The following is a 19,688-nucleotide window of genomic DNA, read 5'->3' on the forward strand; positions in this document are numbered from 1 at the left end:
CTCAGCGTTAGGAAGGCTGACAACCACTGCTCTAGGAGGGAAATGAGTGAATGATCTAGAGCCCTTCGGTTCTCCAGAGCGATTGTCACCTTTGGGCTGTTTTCCCCAGTGTCCTACCACTGAGAGTGGGAAGTCAATGAGATTTGGGACACAAATACAGTGGACACCTATCTCCAGTGCCAGTCTCTTCCTCTGCATTGGAAAGGTGACCGGGAGGGGAAGGGGCGATGGAGAGAGCCTGAGTCTCCCGGGGCTGGAGACCCAGAGCTGCTTGGAGGGGAGTCCAGGTGGAGGTGCCCAGGGAGAGCAGAGGACTCTGTGTGAGGGGGCGTGTCTTCAGGCCGTGGCCCCTCCCCTTCCCGCCTCCACCCCCCCTCTACCCCCCATGGTCTGCCCTAGCTCCAGGCCTGGGGCTTTCGCTTTCAGTCACCAGCTAGATCGCAGCGGAGGCACTAGAGGTCCAGGCTCAAGGGCGGGAGCCACCGCCGCCCCTATGGCGCCCGCCGCCCTCTGGGTCGCTCTGGTCATCGGACTGCAGCTGTGGACCACCGGGCACACCGTGCCCGCCCAGGTGGGTGACTCTCAGGGTCACGGGGGTAACAGCCGCGCATCACACAGTGCCCATCGTGGCTATAGCACAATTCCGGGACAGCGCGAGAGGCCATCCCATCCCAGCCTGACATGTACCACGCGCCTCTGGGGAGTGACCGGGGACCCGAAACCTGGCACATTGGGAGCCTGGGCTGGTACGCGGTCCCGGCAAACTCTTGTTCCAGAAATGCGCTGTGGCTCTGTCCACGAGCGCGGCCAGGGCTTGGGTAACACCTAGCCACAGCCACTGCTCCTCTGCCCGAGCGCGTTGCCTGTTGTGAAGACTTCCTTCTCTGCGCCATGGTTTATGCCTTTCTTGGAAGCACTGGGGCTGCTAATTGTTGTCGGGGCCAGGAGTCTAAGTAGGCGCTTAACGTAAGAGACAGTTGAGCAGTGAGTCACTTCTCTGCCACTTACCCAGATCCCTTCCAACGATCCGCCTGCTGTGTTCAGGGGCCATTTCAGAATGATCTCTGTGTGCTGGGGACAGTGGAGGTCAGGGCAGCTACCCAGGGACCCCCAGGAAAATGGACAGAGTAAAAACCCCAGTATTCACTCAGCCTTCCCCTTACTCACTCCAAGAGCAAGGTCAAGTCTACAGAGTGGCCTTTCTATTTTATTTTTCCTTCCTGCCTCCATTGTTGGTAAGACAGGGTTTTAAAAGGAACACAGATTATGGGCATGGAAAGCCAGGCCCAGAGAAATCACCGTTTTTGAAGGGTATGGAGGAGGGAGCTGGCTACATAGGATACGCCTTCGCCTTGCTCCACAGTTGGGCATGCCTTCTGCCCACCCTGATGGACAGAGTGTATTTACCTGTCTGCAGGGGAGAAAGGGGAGAGGTGGCTTCTGTGGTGTCCTGAAGTGACTCCATGGCGCAAGACCTTTTGCCGTTCTCAGGATGGAAAGGAATGGACTCACCCACAGTGGATGTTGTGCCTCAGGGAGGTGTCAGGGATGGCCTCCGGATCAGGACGGTCCCAGTTCTGAGGGCTGAGTGTCAATGTGAGTGGTTGTGGTCACCAGCATGACTAGGGACCATTCTTGGAACTCCAAGGAAGAGTAGGTCTTTGGGCACTGAGCTCGGGCACTGGGACCAGAGCATATGAACTTCCAGACAGAAGGAGGGGCAGCCCAAGGCCTGTGGGACTCAGGTGGAGTGCTGGCATGAGTGTGACTGGAAGGGCTTCCCTCACACTTGCTTCCTTACCTGACCAGTCCCAGGTCAGCTTAGACTCCTACATTCTGCGACTCTGGCCACACGCTCTTAGCTGGTCTGCCCGTTCCCATTCCCACAATCCTTCTTTGACAGAGAGGCCTTGCTCAAGCCCAGATGTCTCTCTGCCAGTCTGGGAAGCCTCTGTGGCTCCTAGTAGTGGAAGGAGAGCTCTCACCTTCCAGGTTTGGCAGGCCAGAAGGAGGTGTCTGCATTCCCTGCTCACGTGCTCCTATGCCCTGTGACACTGGTCACTAGGTGCCTGTCATCGTGCCTGTATGAGCCCTGTGCACGTTTTGCCCACTCTACAGCCTTAACTCTTCCAAGACTTTTGTAAATACCAATTCTCCAGAAAGGCCTGTCTACATTCCCCCACTTAGACATGACCTGTTCCTTGGAACAAAGATTCCATGCTCCCTTTTATTCTCTGTCTGTCTTACCTGCCTTAAAGATGGGAGGGACCTGGAGCTAAGAGCTGTGCAATCCCCCTTCTCATGATTAATTCCACAGTAGTCCCTGGGTTGGGACACTCAAGTGCCAGACACTCTGTTGAGTACATTGTCACAGACTGGCACTGAAGCTTCCCATGCAGCTGTTTCTACAAGGTGGGTTCGCTGAAAGGTGTGAAAACGGGTGGCAAGCTGCGGCATTTCCCAGGGCCACAGAACTGGGAGGTGAGGAGGTGGGATTTGAAGGCAAGTTGAGCCTTACTCTCAGTGTTATTTCCCCTGACCCTCCCTTACCTGTATCCCCACTCCTAACCCTATTATGGGACTCAGAGATGTTGTGTGTAGCTGGATTGGGCAACAGAGAGAGCCCTGAGGACACTGGAGCAGGTCCTAGGGACGGCAGATTCACTTTGCCTTGGGGCTCTTGTCCTCTTTGATGGGGAACCCACCATTCACCCTTTCATTTAGTCTTTCGTTTATTTGGTAAATAAATACATGTGGAGACAGGATACTTGTTCTGGTCAGGGATAGGTCGTTCCTACCCTGGGAGTCCTGGGGCTGAGGGCTGCTGTGTGCTGCTTGGGCTGGAGTCTGCAGCATTTCAGGCTGGCACTGGAATGGAGTTTGGTGCCAGCATGTCACTGGGCCAGAGGGCTTTTCCCTCCTCCTCTCATATCTTTGCCTTTTGTTCACCGACTGACCTCCTTCTGGGGCATCTGTATCATGACTGAGGATGTAGCCTGGTGATTGGGACATTCAGACGGTGGTGGCCTAGTGGCCTGGCGCCCTGATTCATTGCCATCCATCCATCAACTCTCCCAGTGTTCATGGATACCTGCTCCGCACACTACCTACTATGTAGCTCTAGGAAGGCACCCCTAGAACCCCAAGAGCCACACTGCCGGAGGGTTACACACCTTACAGATGCACATTTTGCTCAGAACTGCCCCTGTGACCTGGGTCAAGTTAGCTTTTGTTTGCTCCCCTGTTCACGGTGAGAGAGACTTTGCTTGGCTTTTTTTTTCTTTTTTCTTTTTTTTTAAAGACAGTGTCTCATGTAGCCCAGGCTGGTCTCCAGTTCATTATGTTGGTTAGGATGACCTTGAACTCCTGATCCTCCTTCCACATCTCCAGTGCCAGGATGACAGCTGTGTGTCGTCAACACCTGACGCATGTAGTTGGGACATGTGTTTCTGCATGCTAGACAGGCACTCTCCCAGCCAAGCTATACCCGGGCGCTTGCCTGACATTCTTGGGTTGAAGAATATAGACTGGATTATTGTCCTGGTGCGTGGCCCAGTGACTTCCTGAAGCGTTTGTCCATCCCAAGGGCTGGGTGACACTTTGACACTTCATGGCCCTTGCTACCCAATACTAGAGGAGTGGCTTTGTGGGGGGAGAGGTTTGTCACCATGTCTGGTGTACGTGTTCCATTTCTTGTTGCTCTTCCTGAGAAATGAATCCCAGCACTCCAGGAAGTAAGGACAGAATTATCAATTCAAGGCCATCGTTGGGTACAAATGGTGTCTGAGATAACCTTGGGCTTCATGAAACCAAAAAAAAAAAAAAAAAACCAAAAAACTCAAAAACCAAAATGTTTGACTAAATGTCAAAGACATTTGACTGACCTTTGTAGTGACTCGTGACCCCATTTTACAGCCAAATGTGACAGGTTGGTGGGTAGATCCAGGTTCTAGCAGCCTTCCTCTTTCAAAGTGTGTCTCAGGGCTCCTCCCCTCTGCTGCGGCAGATCTGATGGGGTGGGGACCCTCTCCCTAAATAGCTCCACCTTCCTGCTTTTGCCTACCCTAGGTTATGATCGGGCCATCCCACAGGTGGTGGCTCAGGCCCTGGAGCTGGCAAGGAGGAGAGGAGTTGGGGGTTGGAGTTGGGAGAGGTCCCAGCAAGCAGAAGTGAAGCAGACACCCTACACTACTCCCCGTTTCAGACACTGCCAGGCACCAGCTTCCTCAGTCAGGGCCCGAGGCCAGAGTTACACAGATGCTAGCTTATAGCCTTACTCGGCTGTCCAGTGGCTGTGCAGCCTGTCCACCTCCCCCCCACACACAATGGAAACAGCCCCCTGCTGGTGGCCAGGACTGAGGTGTTTCATAGGTTTTGAAGCCACTGGTGGCTGTTTGAGCCACAGGTAGCCTGTCCTGGCTTGGTTATATGCGGCACTCATAGCTAGGCAGGGGACCACAGTATGCTCAGATCAGACCCCATCTCAGGGAGCCATAGGACCCCAAAGCTTAGGTGTCGGATATCCAGTTGCCCCGTGTTCCTGCCTCAGCGACTTTGCTACCTGGCAGGCACTCCAAGACCAACTTCCTTCCTGTCACCTTTCCTGCTATACTTCCTGCCCCATGCCCTCTAGTTAGGCCCCCTCAGATCACTTGCCTGCCTGCCTGGGGTCCAAGACCCCAGGTAGCAGCAAAGGCTATGTGGCCAGGAAGTCAGCGCCCCACCCTTTCAGGGGCAGGTGCCAAATGTCATTTGTGGGTGAGGAGGAGTATGTTTGATGAAGACAAAAGGATGCAGAAGGCCTTCGCTCAGTGGTTCTCAACCTGAGGGTCTTGATCCCTTTGTGGGTGGAACGACCCTTTCACAGGAGTTGCCTAGGGCCATCCTGCATGTCGGATATTTACTTTGTGATTCATAACAGTAGCAAAATCACAGTTCTGAAGTAGCAAGGAAGTGTTTTATGGTTGGAGATCACTGCAGCATGAGGAACTGTATTAAAGGGTTGCAGAATGAGGAAGGCTGAGAGCCACTGCCTAACACATGCCAGCGATCCCAGGCTTTCTCTAAGCTCGCTCTTTCTCTAAGCGCGCGCGCGCGCGTGTGTGTGTGTGTGTGTGTGTGTGTCTGTGTGTGTCTGTGTGTGTCTGTCTGTGTGTGTGTGATAGAGAGAGAGTGCACCTGTGTGTGTGCATGCATGTGTGTGTGTGTGTGTGTCTGTCTGTGTGTGTGTGTGATAGAGAGAGCGCGCACCTGTGTGTGTGTGTGTGTGTGTGTGTGTGTGTGTGTGTGTGTGTGTGTCTGTGTGTGTGTGTGTGTGATAGAGAGAGAGCGCACCTGTGTGTGCGTGCATGTGTGTGTGTGTGCATGTTTCTGATATTCTGTTTACTTATGACCCAAGATGGGGAAGCCCTCTTCTGACTGATGCTGCCCAGTCTCCAATGCCCACGTGACTTCTAAGACAGCACAACCTTGAGGAAGGATCATGGCCTGGGTGTTAGCAGAGCAATTTACCAGCTTGCTGTGTGTCCTTGCTCGGGTTATTTAACCTCTTTGAGCCTAAACCTTCAGCCAGCACAAGTCTCAACGTCTCAGAAGACGGGTGGGGAGTAGCTACACGAGTCAGCAGAGAAAAGGGCTGATACCCTTCTCCCTCTTTTTTCTTTCTCACTTTTTTGTATGTATGCATGCATGTATGAGTGGCGCATCTGCACACGTGAAGGTGTGTTTGCATGTATGAAGGTGCATGTCTGTGTGCGGGTGCCCAAATTGTCTTCCTCCATTGATGCCCACTTTATTTAATTGAGGCCGGGTCTCTTGCTGAACCGGAGCTCGCTGATGGGGTTAGTCTAGCTATCCAGTTTGTTCCGGGATCTCAGTCTCTGCCTCCCCTATGCTGGGTTTAGAGTCAGCGGCCACATCTCTCCAGTCCTTCTTGCTCACTTCATTCCCTCTTGTTTGGGCTAGAATTATTTCCCTGTCCCAGGCCCCAGTGCCATCAGGATTTCATGGCTGCCCATCATCAGTCAGCTTGCCCGAAGCTGGGGTGCCGATATCTCAGACAGGCTTGGAGGTCATGGGTTTCCTGCCCTTGGTTCACTAGAACTTAACACCTTTCATGTGTCAGCAGGGAGGCGTGTCCCCTGCTGAGGAAGTCAGAGTTTCACAACAGTGAGCAACAGGACTGACTATCTGGGAGCCTGCAGGTTCAAGGAAGCCCTAGTGGGGTGGGTGTTTCCTCGAAGAAATTCTTTGTCACCCATAAAGAGCACACTTTGTTTGGGGCCCATTCTGGCCTGACAGTGTGTTTCCTTGTCCTGGGATGCAGGTTAGGGGCTTTGGGGTTTGGGACCCACCCTTTTCCTGTGGGAAAGAGGCTCTGCAGTGCCGGGACCCACCCCTCTGGGGCCCACATCTTTTTTCCACCTCCATACCTTGTGATGCCATTGCCGACAGTGACACCACTGTGGTTTGGGCCACTTAGCTGTGAGCCAGGGAAGAAGTCTGCTTAGCTCACCATCGGGAGGCTGGGGGAAAGAGTTCCTTGTACCTCGAGTGTGTGTGAGCATGAGCCTGTGAGCCGTGCTAGGGCTCTGGTAAGAAAGTGTGTTCCCACCTGTAGCTCTGTCTGACCCTTGCCAGCTTGAGCAGGGTGAGACAGACTGCGTGACCTCTCTAAGGTCTCCCTCTCACCCTGTTTCTTCTTGTTTTCTGAAAGAGTCTCACTTTGTAGCTTTGGGTGGCCTGGAACTTGGTTCATGGACCAGGCTGGCCTCAAACTCATGGAGATCCACAGGTCTCTGCTTCCTGGGTGCTGGAATTAAAGGTTAGCACTACCACACTGGGCTCTGTTTCTTCTTTTTAGAGCAGGAGGGGTTAGTCTGTGGATGATACTCGGTTCCTCATTTAAGAAGGCCTCCTCCCAGCCGGCACGTTCAGTGTGGGACGATGCAAGAGGCCATGCAAGTGAGCAAACTGAGTGTCCTGTGACCGGCTCTGGGGTGCTGGGTCCTTGAGAGGCTCAGGGAACCACCAGTGTGTTTTCTTTGGGACCCGGGGCCCTCGGTCACCCCAGTCCCTCTGTCAAGACATGGGAAGACAACCCCCCACCTGGGGGTGTTGTTTGTCATGGTGGCCAGTGTGTGTTTCATCTGACCTTAGCCTTAGGACTGTAGTGACCTGAGGTTCAGGAAATCAAGTCGGTCTGAGGTTGAGAGGGTCACAGAGGTAGTTTTACAGGCCGTGCACAAGGACATTTTCTGTCTGTGCAGGACAGGGTAGAAGCAGGATAGAGTTGTGCATTGTGAGTTATGGAATCTAGGGCCCAGGCCTGGTGTGGCTTCCACTTTGCAGGAGTTGGCTCACCAGTTCTTGTCTCTGTTATGAATCTCCATTGCCCCAGCCCTGACCAGGTCAGCAAGGACCTCTCCAAGCCAGCATTGGAATCCAGGCCTGCAGCTGTTGGGAGGGAAAGTGAGGACAGGGCTCGGCAGCTTGAGCAGAGGGTGGAGGATAGCTCTGGACTGGACAGTGAGTCTATGGGGAACAGCTCTGGCGTGTTGACTCAGTCAGCAGAGCCCCTGCCGGTGCCCTAGCTGTCTCCAGTGCCTGGCCTCCTCAGCTGACCTACAGCCCTGGCTTCTGTGTACAGCTCCCAGAGCCAAGGTTCCTAATGGGGCTGTCACCAGCTGTTCCCGCTCAGACTGCCTTGTGGCTCTGGCCATGAACCTAGGTCCTGCCCCTTCTTGTTCTCTCTGGCAGGAGTCCAGCCCTCCCCACTCTTTGCCCTTAGGCCTCCAGGCTTGCCTCCCATGACTTGGTCCTGAGGTCACATCCTCACCTTCTTTTGTCACCCCTTTGATTCTCCCCACACTCTGCCCTCCTGCAAGAACTCCGGGAGAACTTTCCATGGCCTTGAGTGCCCAGCATGGCAGACTGGAGATGAGCGGATACCAGGTGGAGGCAGGAGGGCTAGACCATCTAGCGGGGGCAGGAAGTTTGTTAAGAGTCAACAATCACACATGAGGCTGTATGTCTGTGGTCAGTGTGTGAAAGACGCAATGCCAGTGACATTAAACAGCTGTTGGGCTGGGTGTGGCAGATTGCACGTGTAATCCCTTGGGAGGCAGAAGCCGGGAGATGGAGAGCTCTTAAGTCCAGTACTGTCTCAAAAGTTCACTCTGCAGAGAAAAAAGACCTTTATTTATTTGAAAATACAATGAACAGGCTGGGGCTGGGGAGATGGCTCAGCAGTTAAGGGCACTGGCTGCTTTTCCAAGGACCTTGGTTTGATTCCTGACACCCACAAAGTGGCTCACAACCATCTGTCACTCTGGTTCCAGGAGAACTGATTTCCTGGGACACCAGGCACACACATACATTGAGGAAAAACTCTCATACACATGCAATTTAAAACAATATGTGGGATGGTGGTGGCGCACGCCTTTGATCCCAGCACTCAGGAGGCAGAGGCAGGGGGATCTCTGTGAGTTCGAGGCCAGTCTGGTCTACAAAGTAGGTTCCAGGACAGCCAGGGCTACACAGAGAAACCCTGTCTTGAAAAACCAACCAACCAAACAAACAAACAAACAAACAAAAAAAAAACAAAAAAAAAAGAAAAGAAAGAAAAGAAAAAAACCCAACTACAGCAACCTGACAACAACAGCAAAATAACAGCGAATGGGCTGGGGAGGTGACTCTGGTCAAAAGCAATGGCTGCTGCTCTAGTAGAGGACCCAGGCTCTACTTCCAGCACCTACACGGTGGTTAACTGTCTATAATCCAGTTCCAGTGTATCCCATGCCCATTCTGACCTCTGTGGGCACCAGGCACACACGTGGTACATAGACAAGCAGGTAGGCAAAGCACTCATACACATAAAATAAAAATAAATGCATCTTTTAAGTATGTAACAAATATTCAAACAAAAATACAACAAACAGGGGCTGGGGAATACAACTGTACAGGAAAGGAGTCATGCTTAGTGTGTATAATAAATTAATAATTACATTAATTAATTAAAAAATAAACCCCACAGAAAAATAATTCCTTCAAGATGCCTGCCAATTAGAGAAGTAGTCTGAGTTCAAAGTCAGGCTTCCTTACTCCAGCGCAGACTGCCAACGACCACACCCTCTCCTCATCAGGAGATGAACCAATGGGAGCCACTGATAGTCTGGAGGCGAGGAGTGGCCTGGGGCAGAGCGCAGATGAGCTAGCTGGTCATTCTGGCCTTGGTGTGAAGGGCAGATGGGCTGGAAAGGCTGGAGGCAGGGAGGCTTGCTAGAAGCTGTCGTGGTGACTCAGGTGGGGTGGGAGGAGCCGCAGAGCAAGGGAGGAGTATGAGGGTTGAGAGAAGAGGAGGCTGAGGGTCAGGACGTTTTTTTTTTTTTTTTTTCCCCTCCCTCTTGCATAGAGGATTACGGCCCAGACTGAGCTGGGTGACCGTTTTGGTCACTGTGATTGTCTGGCTTTGAAATCACTATGTATCTGAGGATGAACTTGTCCTAATCCTCCTGACTCCCCGTCCTGGGTTCTGGGACTATGGATGTTCATCACTGTACCTGGCTTTTAGTGCAGTGTTGAGCATGGAACCCGGGCCTTCATGTGTGCTAGGCATACACTCTGACAACTGAGCTGCACCCCAACCTTTTCTGGGTCTTTCACAGCCAGCCACAGGAGCAGCCTCGCCACAGTCGCTCTGGCCTCCCACTCTGACTGGGGTGGAATTGGAGCTGGTGTCTGTGGTGTCTGCTGAGAGCACGCATGGGTCTGATGCACTGGGCGCATGGAGCCCTTCCATCCTCAGCCAGCGGGGGTGGCGGGCCCCAGCTCTTGCTAGCAGAGGTGAGAGAGCCAGGCCTGCTCAGGGGCCCAGTGCTCTCCCCAGCCAGAGCCTGGCTTCCATCCTTAGGGAAGCAGAGTCACACTGTGGCTGCCACCCAGATGTGATGGTGATTGCTTGAGGCCACCACATGCATGGGCTGTGCGATGAATGCTGCCCTGCAGTTTCTGGGGTCTGGGGACACTGCCTTGTCCATTTCTTGCTCAATTCTCATGTGAGCCAAACTCGGCTCAATGAATCGGCAACTAAATCTTTTGCTTCTGTTGATTATCGATGCATCCATTAGACACCTGTCCCAGCCATATGTAGCACCCAGCTCTTCACACGCACTGGTTCGGTGAATCACAGCACTGGGTATGGTGGGCATGGCTCTGTTCTCATTTTGTAGATGCCAAAACCAAGGTGGGAGAATAAGAGAAGCGGAGTCAAACCAGGTTCAGACTCAAGGAGAGATCGCAGTAGGGTGTCAGGGCAACACAAGGGAACCCAAGAATTAACCTAAATATGGTCTAACCTAGGAATTGTAGAAATAGCCCTAGGTTGTCACAGGTGCCTCCTGGGGGATTCTGGCCATCTGGGGTTCAGAGGTTTACATGAGAGTGAGATGGTGGTGGTGGGGTGTGGCGGGGTAGCAGTAGGGGTCAGCGTGTGGAAGAGGGGTGTGGGGGCCAGATGCTGTCTCAGGTGACAGGCAAGCCAGCTGAGGGCAGCAGCAGATACTGGAGAGCTTTTGTTCCAGCCTGAGGATAGCAGGTGCTGCCCAATCCTTTTAAGAAGGGCCAGTCTCAGAAGAGGAAAGGTGTCTGCAAAGGGACACATGCTGGGGCCCAGTGGTGAGGAGACCAGCTGACAAGAGTTGCCCCGGGGTGGAGGAGAGCCAGCAGGGGAAGGAGAAAGCTGCACCAAAGGGCCTGAGGAGGTGATAACGGGGAGGGTGGGGCATTCTCCATCACCCATCACTGAACCCAGTGCTACTTGGGGGCAGAGACCTTGGCATGCAGCAGGGAGCCTGGCTCTAAGAACCGGATCCCAGCGTGGGTTTCCTGTCTGCTGAAGCACACTTCTGAAGCACATCACAGGCGGCAGCTCGGAGGAGAGATGTGTCACCCCTGGGCCACCCACCTGTGATGTGGTTGGTCCTCCCTGACGCCAATGCTCTTTGTTTCCATGATGGTTGACAGGCCTGGCTGCCTAGGCCTTGCGTCGCTGTGACTGCCTAGCTTGATGTGGCTGTACCCTCATAGTCTATGGGGCTCCTGTAAACCTCCAAAGTCAAGACTGAAATGTCCCCCTCCACCTGCCATGCAAATGAGGTGGCCTCTCTAGTGCTTGAAGATAGCTTCCGGCTGTGTGTGTGGGGGGGTCCTTGTGCAAATGCCTCTGCCTGTCCCCGACAGCTGTCTCGTTTACCCAGGCATGTGGTGTCCCTTTTGTCTGGAAACATCGCTGAACTGTTTATCACAGGGCCACAGGGTATGAAGGGCTTTCGGTACAAGCATGAAGACTTGATCTCTAGAACTCATGTAAACATACCAAGTGTAACACATGCTTAGTATCCCAGTGCTGGGGAAGTGGAGATGGGCAGGTCTTTGGGTTTACTGAGTGGCCAACCTAGCCAAATTCATGCACCCCAGGCCAAAGAGAGACCTTGTCTTGAAACTAAGGTAGACAGTGCACTGAGAAGAGACCACCCAGGTTGCCCTCTGGCACACACAGACACACACAGACACACATAGACACACACAGACACACACATGGGCTCCCACATTCACACATAGGACAGCTATGTACATGTGTACCTGCACACGCATGTTCACTGTCCCATGCATGCATGTGGACCTGCACATACACAAACAGACATGCACACACACACCGAGATCACAGGGTATAAAATCGTCAGAGCTATGGAGGTGGGTATAGCTATAATGAGCTCCCAGTCTGCACCTGCATTGAACCTCCTGGACCCTCCATTTGTGCATCGAGAAACAGGCTTTGTTTAGTTACTTTTTGATTGCTGTGGAGAGACACCATGACTAAGGCGATTTATAGAAGAAAGTATTTAATTGGGGGCTGGCATACAATTTCAAAGGATGAGTCCATGACCATCATGGCAGGGAGCATGACAGACTGGCAGGCATGGTGCCAGAGCAGTAGCTGAGAGCTTATATCTGATTCACAAGTAGAGGAGGGAGAGAGGGAGAGAGAGGAAGGGAGAGAGAGAGAGAGAGAGAGAGAGAGAGAGAGAGAGAGAGAGAGAGAGAGCGCCTCCTGACATGGGCTTTTGAAACCTTGAAGCCCCCCCACCACCACCATGTGTCACACTTCCTTCAACAAGGCCACACCTCCAAATCCTACCCAAAACATTTCCACTAACTAGGGACAAAGCATTCACATATATGGAAGGGAGCCGTTCTCCTTCAAGCCACCAAAGGCTTGTACTGACCTCAGCATTTGGTTCAGAGAGAAAAATGGGGAAATTCATGTGAGCGTGCCCTGAATGGCACCTCACACAGTAGCTACTCTTTCCTGGGTCTAAGCTTTACCAGTCCTTCTAGCTGGTGGGTACGTACCCTTTTCCATGAGCTAGAAGCTCTTCCATGTCGCTTCTCCACCGTGTCCCATTCCTGTCTCAGGGGTAAATCCATGCCAGAGGTCTTGCCACCTATCATCCACTCATCTCTCAATCTTCTGTGTGTGTTCTGTGTACTTCTGTGTATGTTCATCTTATTGATTGTTGAATAAAGTACTGTTTGACCAATCAGACAGCAAGTTAGGCGGGACTAGGAGTCAAGGAGGATTCTGGGAAATGTAGTAGAGAAGTGCTGATCCAGGCAGAATATGACATAGCAGGGAGATTCATACATAAACAAGGGAAGAAGGAAGTGGGCCCCTTCTCTCTTCCTCCAGAGTCACCACGTGATCCCGGGGATGAGGACGCCAATGGAAGGTGTCCGATAAGATAAGTCTTATAAAATATATAGATTCATGATAATTAAGACTGAGCTAGCAGATGAGAATCCTAGTCATTGGCCAAGCAGCATTTGTACCTAATAGAAGTCTCTGTGTATTATTTGGGGCCCTAACTCGGAGGGCAGAACACAGACGACTGGCGGAAAGCGCCCATGTGGCAGTAGGGTTCGGGCGGCTTTTGGCGGAAAGATTTATCGTAACATCAATCTGTCCATCTCTACATCCGTCCATGTGTCCACCCATCTATTCATCTGTCTGTCCACCCACCCATCTATCTGTTCTTCCATCCATCCATCCATCCCTCTCTCCCTCCATTTTTTATCTATCCATTTCTTTATCCACCTCCACCCATCTACCCTCTTTTTAGTCTCCACCTACCAGGTTAATTCATATATGTTCAGTGGGTGGTTAATTCTTACCATAGGTTTCTAGTTCTGACCTGGGGGGTTGCCTTTTGTCGGGGGGAGCAGAGTCTCTCTATGTAGCCCTCGCTGTCCTGGAACTCTCTATGTAGACCAGGCTAGCCTTGAACTCACAGAGATCCTCCTGCCTCTGCCTCCTGAATGCTAGGATTAAAGACATGGGCCACCTCCCCACTCCCTGTTTGGGGCTTTGTGTTTTGAACAGCTGGCTCCAGTAAACATGCTGAGAATGGCAAGAGCAGTTGGGTTCATTTCCTCATTTCTCGGTGTTAGATCCCCAGGACTGTGGGTGGGGGCGAATCTGCATCTCCCCAATTCAAAGTGAAGACCGAGTCTCCCCAGCCCCATGAATGTCGGGACTTGTCTGCCCCTGCCCTTGCCTCATCCCAGTGTGCATGGTCCCTATAGTGGCCCTGAGTCCCAGCTCTGAGGGCTATGTTTTGGGGCTCTGGGGAGCTCCCCGAGCGGGAGTGACCTTTTGTTCTGCATTGTGCAGGGGCTTTCTGTTCCTCATTGTTTAGCCCTGACGAGGTTGTGGTTTGGTATATTTTTTTTCTTTCTCTGTCCAAGAGAATAAACAGGCCTCGAGGGTGTTGAGGGAGGGCTGGGCCCTTATGCCAGCCACTTGGGTTGGGGTCACACAGAGCCAAGGAGAAAGTACCAGAGTCCTTATTCATTGTGAAGCTGGGGACAAGGAGGGCCCTGGCAGGCAGGAGCTGAAGGCCATGGGGTCCAGCTGGCTACTAGGAGCCCTTGGCCATGGGCAGGTCAATGAGACAATCCAATTTGGTAAAGCCAAGGCCCTTTCCCATCAGACCCTCTAGGTCTGGCAGGAAGTTGTCCCCTACCCAAAGCAGTGTTTCTCTGGGCAATTAGAAGCCGCCCAGGCCCCAGATGAGGTAGGGGCTCCCCTGATTACCACAACCCAGGATACTGGAGGGGATAAACTCCAGGACTGGCAAGGGTAGGGTTCCTATGAGATCCAGGCCACCTACAGCCCCTGGTTGTGGGGAGGGAGACTGCTGTTTGAGGAAGTGGAGAGAGTGGGGTGAAGGAGAAGGTACTTAGTTAATGAGACAGTTTCCCCAGGGAGACTAGTCTGGGAGTTTTGTGGGGGACACTCAAGCCCTCCGTGTCAGTTAGCATTCTGTGGAATGATGGGTGAGAAAGCTATGACACTGTGATTTCCGGGGTTCGGTCCCCACCCTTCCCATTGGCTCTGTGAGTCCTGCCTTCTCCCAGCTTATCTTGCTCTGTCCATGGGGTGGGATAATCAGACCTATGGAGCACAGCAGAGGACTCTGCTGCCTGGGGAGAGTTCTATCTTATTTTTCCTTTCTTCTTTTGGAGCAGTGTCACCCCCTATCCCTGAGATACCACCCCCCGTAGGTGTGGAGGGGGCAACCAGTACCACTGACACCCTTTGCCTTGGACACAGGCAGTGAGGTCCCAGACAGTGTGGAACACCCTTTTAGCGGCTGCTTCGTTTCAGTGCATCCTTTCGTCATGAAATGGGAGAGCAAAGTGTCAGGATAGTGTGTGCACACATGTGTGCGTGTATGTGTGCCCCTGTCCAGAAGGAGCTGCAGTAGCTTTTTCAGACTGGGTACCCAGCACAGTTGGCTCTGAGGCGTCCCTCACCCAGCTGCCTGCATGACCTCCCTGGAAAGATGGTTTTGGTGGGGGACTCAGGAACAGGCCAGGATGGCAGGTGCATTTCTGTTCAGAGGCCCAGGATGAGGGCCTCTCCTCCACGAAATGACATTGGAATTACTGCCCTGCTCAAGGTAGCAGCTGCCGGTCTCCCTTTTCTGTCTGGCTCTGGGTAGAATAGCTCACACTGCAGCCCCAGTGGACCCCACCCACCCACCCACCCACACCAATCTGGGAGTACTGGGTGAGCACAGAGACAAGGTAGGGTCTGCATTGTGTGTGCATCCAGGGAGGGGCCTGGGCAGTGGCCTGCAGAGGTGATGCACTCTGAGGGCATGTGTGGACTTTGGCTAGAGGGAGCATGAGACAGCTAGAGCACAGGGTAGGACCAGAAGAACCAAAGACTGTCCACACCAGGAGTGCCTTGAGTCACAGCCGGGGTGGCTTCCAGCTGCTTTCACTGAATGGCTTGTTGGCTGGACAGGGAAGAACACTAGGGAGCAGCTCACTTGTCACTCCCTGCTGGGCAGGGTAGTGATGCTCCCCAGACAGTGCTGGGATGGGGAGGGAAGGCAGAGGGCAGAGCCACAGCCTACAGATCCTAGGAACTTGTCCAGTCTATACAGACTAGATGAGCCCAGTATTATATATAGTAGGTAACTTCTCTGATAGACTTGTTTACAGCTGCTGTTCAGGGGAACTGCTCAGTGCCCTTGTGCTAGTTGTCAGATGTTTTGTGTATTTCTCCTGCTCCCATGGAGTTCAGTCAGGAACTGAGGTCCAGAGAGGTGGAGACACTTACCTATGTTCCTACAGCTGATAAGCGGTAGAATAAGAAAATGAAACCATCTCTCTCTGTCTGTCTGTCTGAGGACTTATCATGGTTACTGCTTCAATAAACGTTCACTGAGCTCCTACTGACCATGTGATGGAAGCTGTTGGTACAATAAAGAGTATAAACCAGCCCTCAACTTTGACCTAGAACCACCCCCCCCCCCGGTCGTTTTTCAGGTGACATCAGCGGGAACGTTCAAGGACGTTGGGTGTGTGTGAACACCCTCTTTGTGCTCGGAGAGCCACTCCCGTGTTTGCCCATGTTTGCTCACATTCTTGCAGAAGTGGCTAACTCATGCTTGTCCCTAAAGGCTCAGATTGCCATCCCAACTCTTGGAAGAAGGCTGGAGCTCAGGCAGGTCTCCAGGGTACTGGGACAGGCACAGGGGTGACAGTTGCCGCTGCTGCACACTTTCCAGGGCCACTTGGGGAAGGGCCCTATGTTTCTCACTGCTGGTTCTGTGTCATGTGGGCTGTTTTCCTTTTCTCTCCTCCCTATCTGTCTGTCTGTCTTTCATAAATATTTATTAAAAAATAATTTAAAAGTGTGAATGTACCCAACTTAGAGGAAGAGTTAGACCCCCTGGAACTGGAGTTGCAGGCAGTTGTTAGCAGCCATGTTGGGAAACGAACCCAGGTCTTCTCCAAGACTAACAAGTGCTCTTAGCCACTGAGACATCTCTTGAGCTCCTTCTTCCCAACATTCCTGACTTTGCTGGTCTCTCCATGGAGGTACTTGGCACAGCCATCAAAAACATGGGCAAGAGAGGCAGACAGGACCCAGTTTCAAATCTCTGCCACTAACTCTAAGACCTTAGGTGGGTGATGAGCCCTCTTTATACTCCTGTTTCCTTTCTATACACTGAGAACAGTCCATCTTGGCTGGTTGTTGGAGAACTGCAATAATACACCCATCTCAGATTCAGTTTCTAGAAGCAGAGCCTGAGGTCTGGTTTCTTGTGACAGGAGAAGGCTCTCAGGCAAGAGGGTGGGGAGGCAGGATGTGGCAATGGGGCCACATGGTTGCCAGCCAAGACATATGGGCGTTGGTCCTGGTTTGAGGACAAGGTTTTGTCTCTTAGTTGGAAACTTGTTCTTAGCCAATGCTGAGGCCATTCTCCTGGTAGGGCCAGGACCCCCACTGGTCCAAACCTTCCCAGCCCCTAGGTTTGTTTCTATCCTGTATTCACTTCATGAGGCAGCTCCGCCGAGGCCTATGTCAGAAGCTTGGGTCGAGAGGTGACAAGGCCACTGCCTCTGCTCTTTGCATCATAGGTGCCAGCATGTAAACATGCGTGTGTACACCTGCATGCATACACATGGATGTGAGTACAAGGAAACATAGTGCCACGCCAGAACAATGACATGATTGTTGGAAGGGGCCATATCTATGTAGAGAGAGCCCAGAGGAGGGAGAACCTACATTGGGTCCAGAGGAGTCAGAGGGTACTTCTGGGAGGAGGCAGACCTCAGCCAGAAGGACAGAGGGACAGACAGACAGGCAGGCATCCTAGAAAGAGAGCAGCTTTGTATGGAAGACCTTGTCTCTGTGACCAAAGCCATTGTCTTCAAAAACTGCATCTTCTCTGAACCCTCCTGGGACTCACCCAGCAAGAGGGAAGGCCTGACAGGACTCACCCAGCAAGAGGGAAGGCCTGATGTAACCCAGTCCCTGGCCCAGCACCTCCTCCTGCAGACACAAGTGTGCCTTGCTGAAGAGCGAGGGAGGCCAAGGAGGGAAAAAGCCAGGACTCTGCTTTCTCAAGCCTTCTTCCTCCTCCCAAGCCAAGAACCCATCCATGGCGACAGGTGTTCTGGAGGCCAGAGTCACGGTGCTGATGGCTGCCTCCCTTGCTCTCTTCCAGGTCACCTTGACACCCTACATGCCAGAACCTGGGGACGCATGCCGGGACCCGAAGGAGTACTACAACAAGAAGGTTCAGATGTGCTGTGCTGCGTGTCCGCCCGGTGAGAGGCAGACGCTGAGTGTTTGGACGGTGGCGCCATGGAGAGAGTGCTTGTCCAGGGGTGGGAAGAGGGCCTTCTATTCTCACTGGGCTACATCCCAGGGCCCGTTAGTCATCCTGCCCTGGGCTTTTGTATGTGCTGTCCCTCTGCTCATCCCAGGGCCCATTAGTCATCCTGCCCTGGGCTTTTGTATGTGCTGTCCCTCTGCTCAGCACACTTCTCGGTGACTCTTCTTGGTTAACACATACCTACATTTTACACACTGTCTCCTTGTCCAAGAAGCCTGCTCCATACTGCAGTGATGGCCTGGTTCTTCCCATAGCCCTACCGTGTGCTCCTCTAGAGTAGAGACTGTAGCTTGGTCTCTGTGGAATTCCCAGCACATGACTGGCCCATAAAGGTGTCCTGTACATAATTACCAAGTAAATGAATGTGTACCCATTTCATAGATGGTGGATCTGAGCCCTAGCCTCAGTACAGAGGACTGAGTAGCTGGCCCTCAGGGCTGAGTAGCCCATCAAATGTATGCATTCACTTAAGTAGCATTCACAATGCACCTACTGTGTGTTCAGTCTGCTGGGATGATAACAGAATGCCAGGTAGACGTTCCTGGTCCTCATCCTACTTTCTTTCTTTCTTTCTTTCTTTTTTTTAAGTAAGATTTATTTGTTTTTATTTTACACATATGGGTGTATTGCCTGCATGTATGTCTGCATGCCACAGTGCCCTTGGAGGTCAAAAGTTGACATAAGGTCCTTGGAACTAGCAGTACAGATGCTCGTTAGTCACCGTGTGGTTGTTGAGAGTCTAACGTGGGTCCTCTGAAGAGCCACCGGCGCCTTTAACTGCTGGGGCATCTCTCCAGCCCATGTCTGCTCCTAAGGGTGGACAGACAGACTACCTAAGAGATGATGTGCTGCTTCTGCCAGGAGGTGCTGTGATGGAGAGAAGGCTAGACAGGCTGATGGAGACAGACAAGGTTGTGTGCTCCAGACGAGGTTGGGTGGTCCAGGAAGGTCTCTCTCAGCCCTGCAAGAGGGACAAGAGCAAGCCACACAAGCATACAGGGGATATCAGGCCAGGAAGTGAGTGGGAAGCCCCAAAGTGGAAGTCTGTTTAGTGAACTCAAGGAACCTTGTGGTTGGTGTGTGTGTCCCAGAGTAAACGGACAGTGTGATGAGAGAAGGGACGATGAAATGAGGGCGGCTGAGATGGCTCAGTGTGTTAACACACTTGTTGTGCAAGCCTCATGACCTGAGTTTGATGCCCTGAACCAACGGTGGAAAACAGGTTACACACACACACACACACACACACACACACACACACACACACACACACACTAATATTCATTTGATTAAGTGAGATGAGCATAGTCACCATGAAGAATTCAGATTTTATTTACTGGAGGTGTTGTGCCATTTGCTTGAGACCCAGTGAGTAGGAACACAAGGACATGTATGTGTGTTACCCTCCACAGTCACTTTGAGAGACGCCAGGGACAGTGGCTTTTATATTGACTAGAAGAGGGTCTAAGAATAGCAGTGAGCTCGGCAGAAGAGGGATGGAAGAGGATCTGGCTTTGGAAGAGGAACAAACACTTTAAAGGTTTGCCCTGGTGTCCCCATCTCCTAGACTTTCAGGAGTCCTGTGCCCTTGGCTCTGACAGGCTACTATGTGTGACATCTTTGTTGCTACCCTTTCCTTATAGTTCATACACCAGAGTAGAGAATTTTAACCAACTGTCAAGAAGACAGGGGTTGGCAAACCAACTCTTTCTAACGTGTTATGGACTGACAGTAGGTTTTCCTAGTGGTGGTGTTTCAGCTACGTGGAGAGAGCAGAGAGGGAGGCATGTTCAGAGGTGGAGTTGGCTAGGGTCCAACAGATGTGTGATGAGTCCATGGAGGATCAAAGGTTTTCCTGGCTAGGGTTCAGAACCCTGGAATCTAAGACCTTGACTGAGACCTGTCTTCCACTGAGACTTTTGGTCCTTGTTT

General features: G+C 52.3%; 1 protein-coding gene across 1 annotated transcript in view; it reads left to right on the forward strand.

Annotated features, from left to right (window-relative positions):
- The first annotated feature begins 411 nt into the window (after positions 1–411).
- Positions 412–19,688, forward strand: part of Tnfrsf1b (TNF receptor superfamily member 1B) — a 33,075-nt gene continuing 13,798 nt past the window's right edge. The window contains exons 1-2 of the mRNA XM_027398162.2: positions 412–571; positions 17,586–17,688. Coding sequence (XP_027253963.1) covers positions 494–571; positions 17,586–17,688 — 181 coding nt within the window. The 5' untranslated portion in view covers positions 412–493. The remainder of the gene's footprint in view (positions 572–17,585; positions 17,689–19,688) is intronic.

This window comes from Cricetulus griseus, chromosome 2 (genome assembly GCF_003668045.3).
Source record: "Cricetulus griseus strain 17A/GY chromosome 2, alternate assembly CriGri-PICRH-1.0, whole genome shotgun sequence".
In the NCBI taxonomy this organism is placed as follows: Eukaryota; Metazoa; Chordata; class Mammalia; order Rodentia; family Cricetidae; genus Cricetulus; species Cricetulus griseus.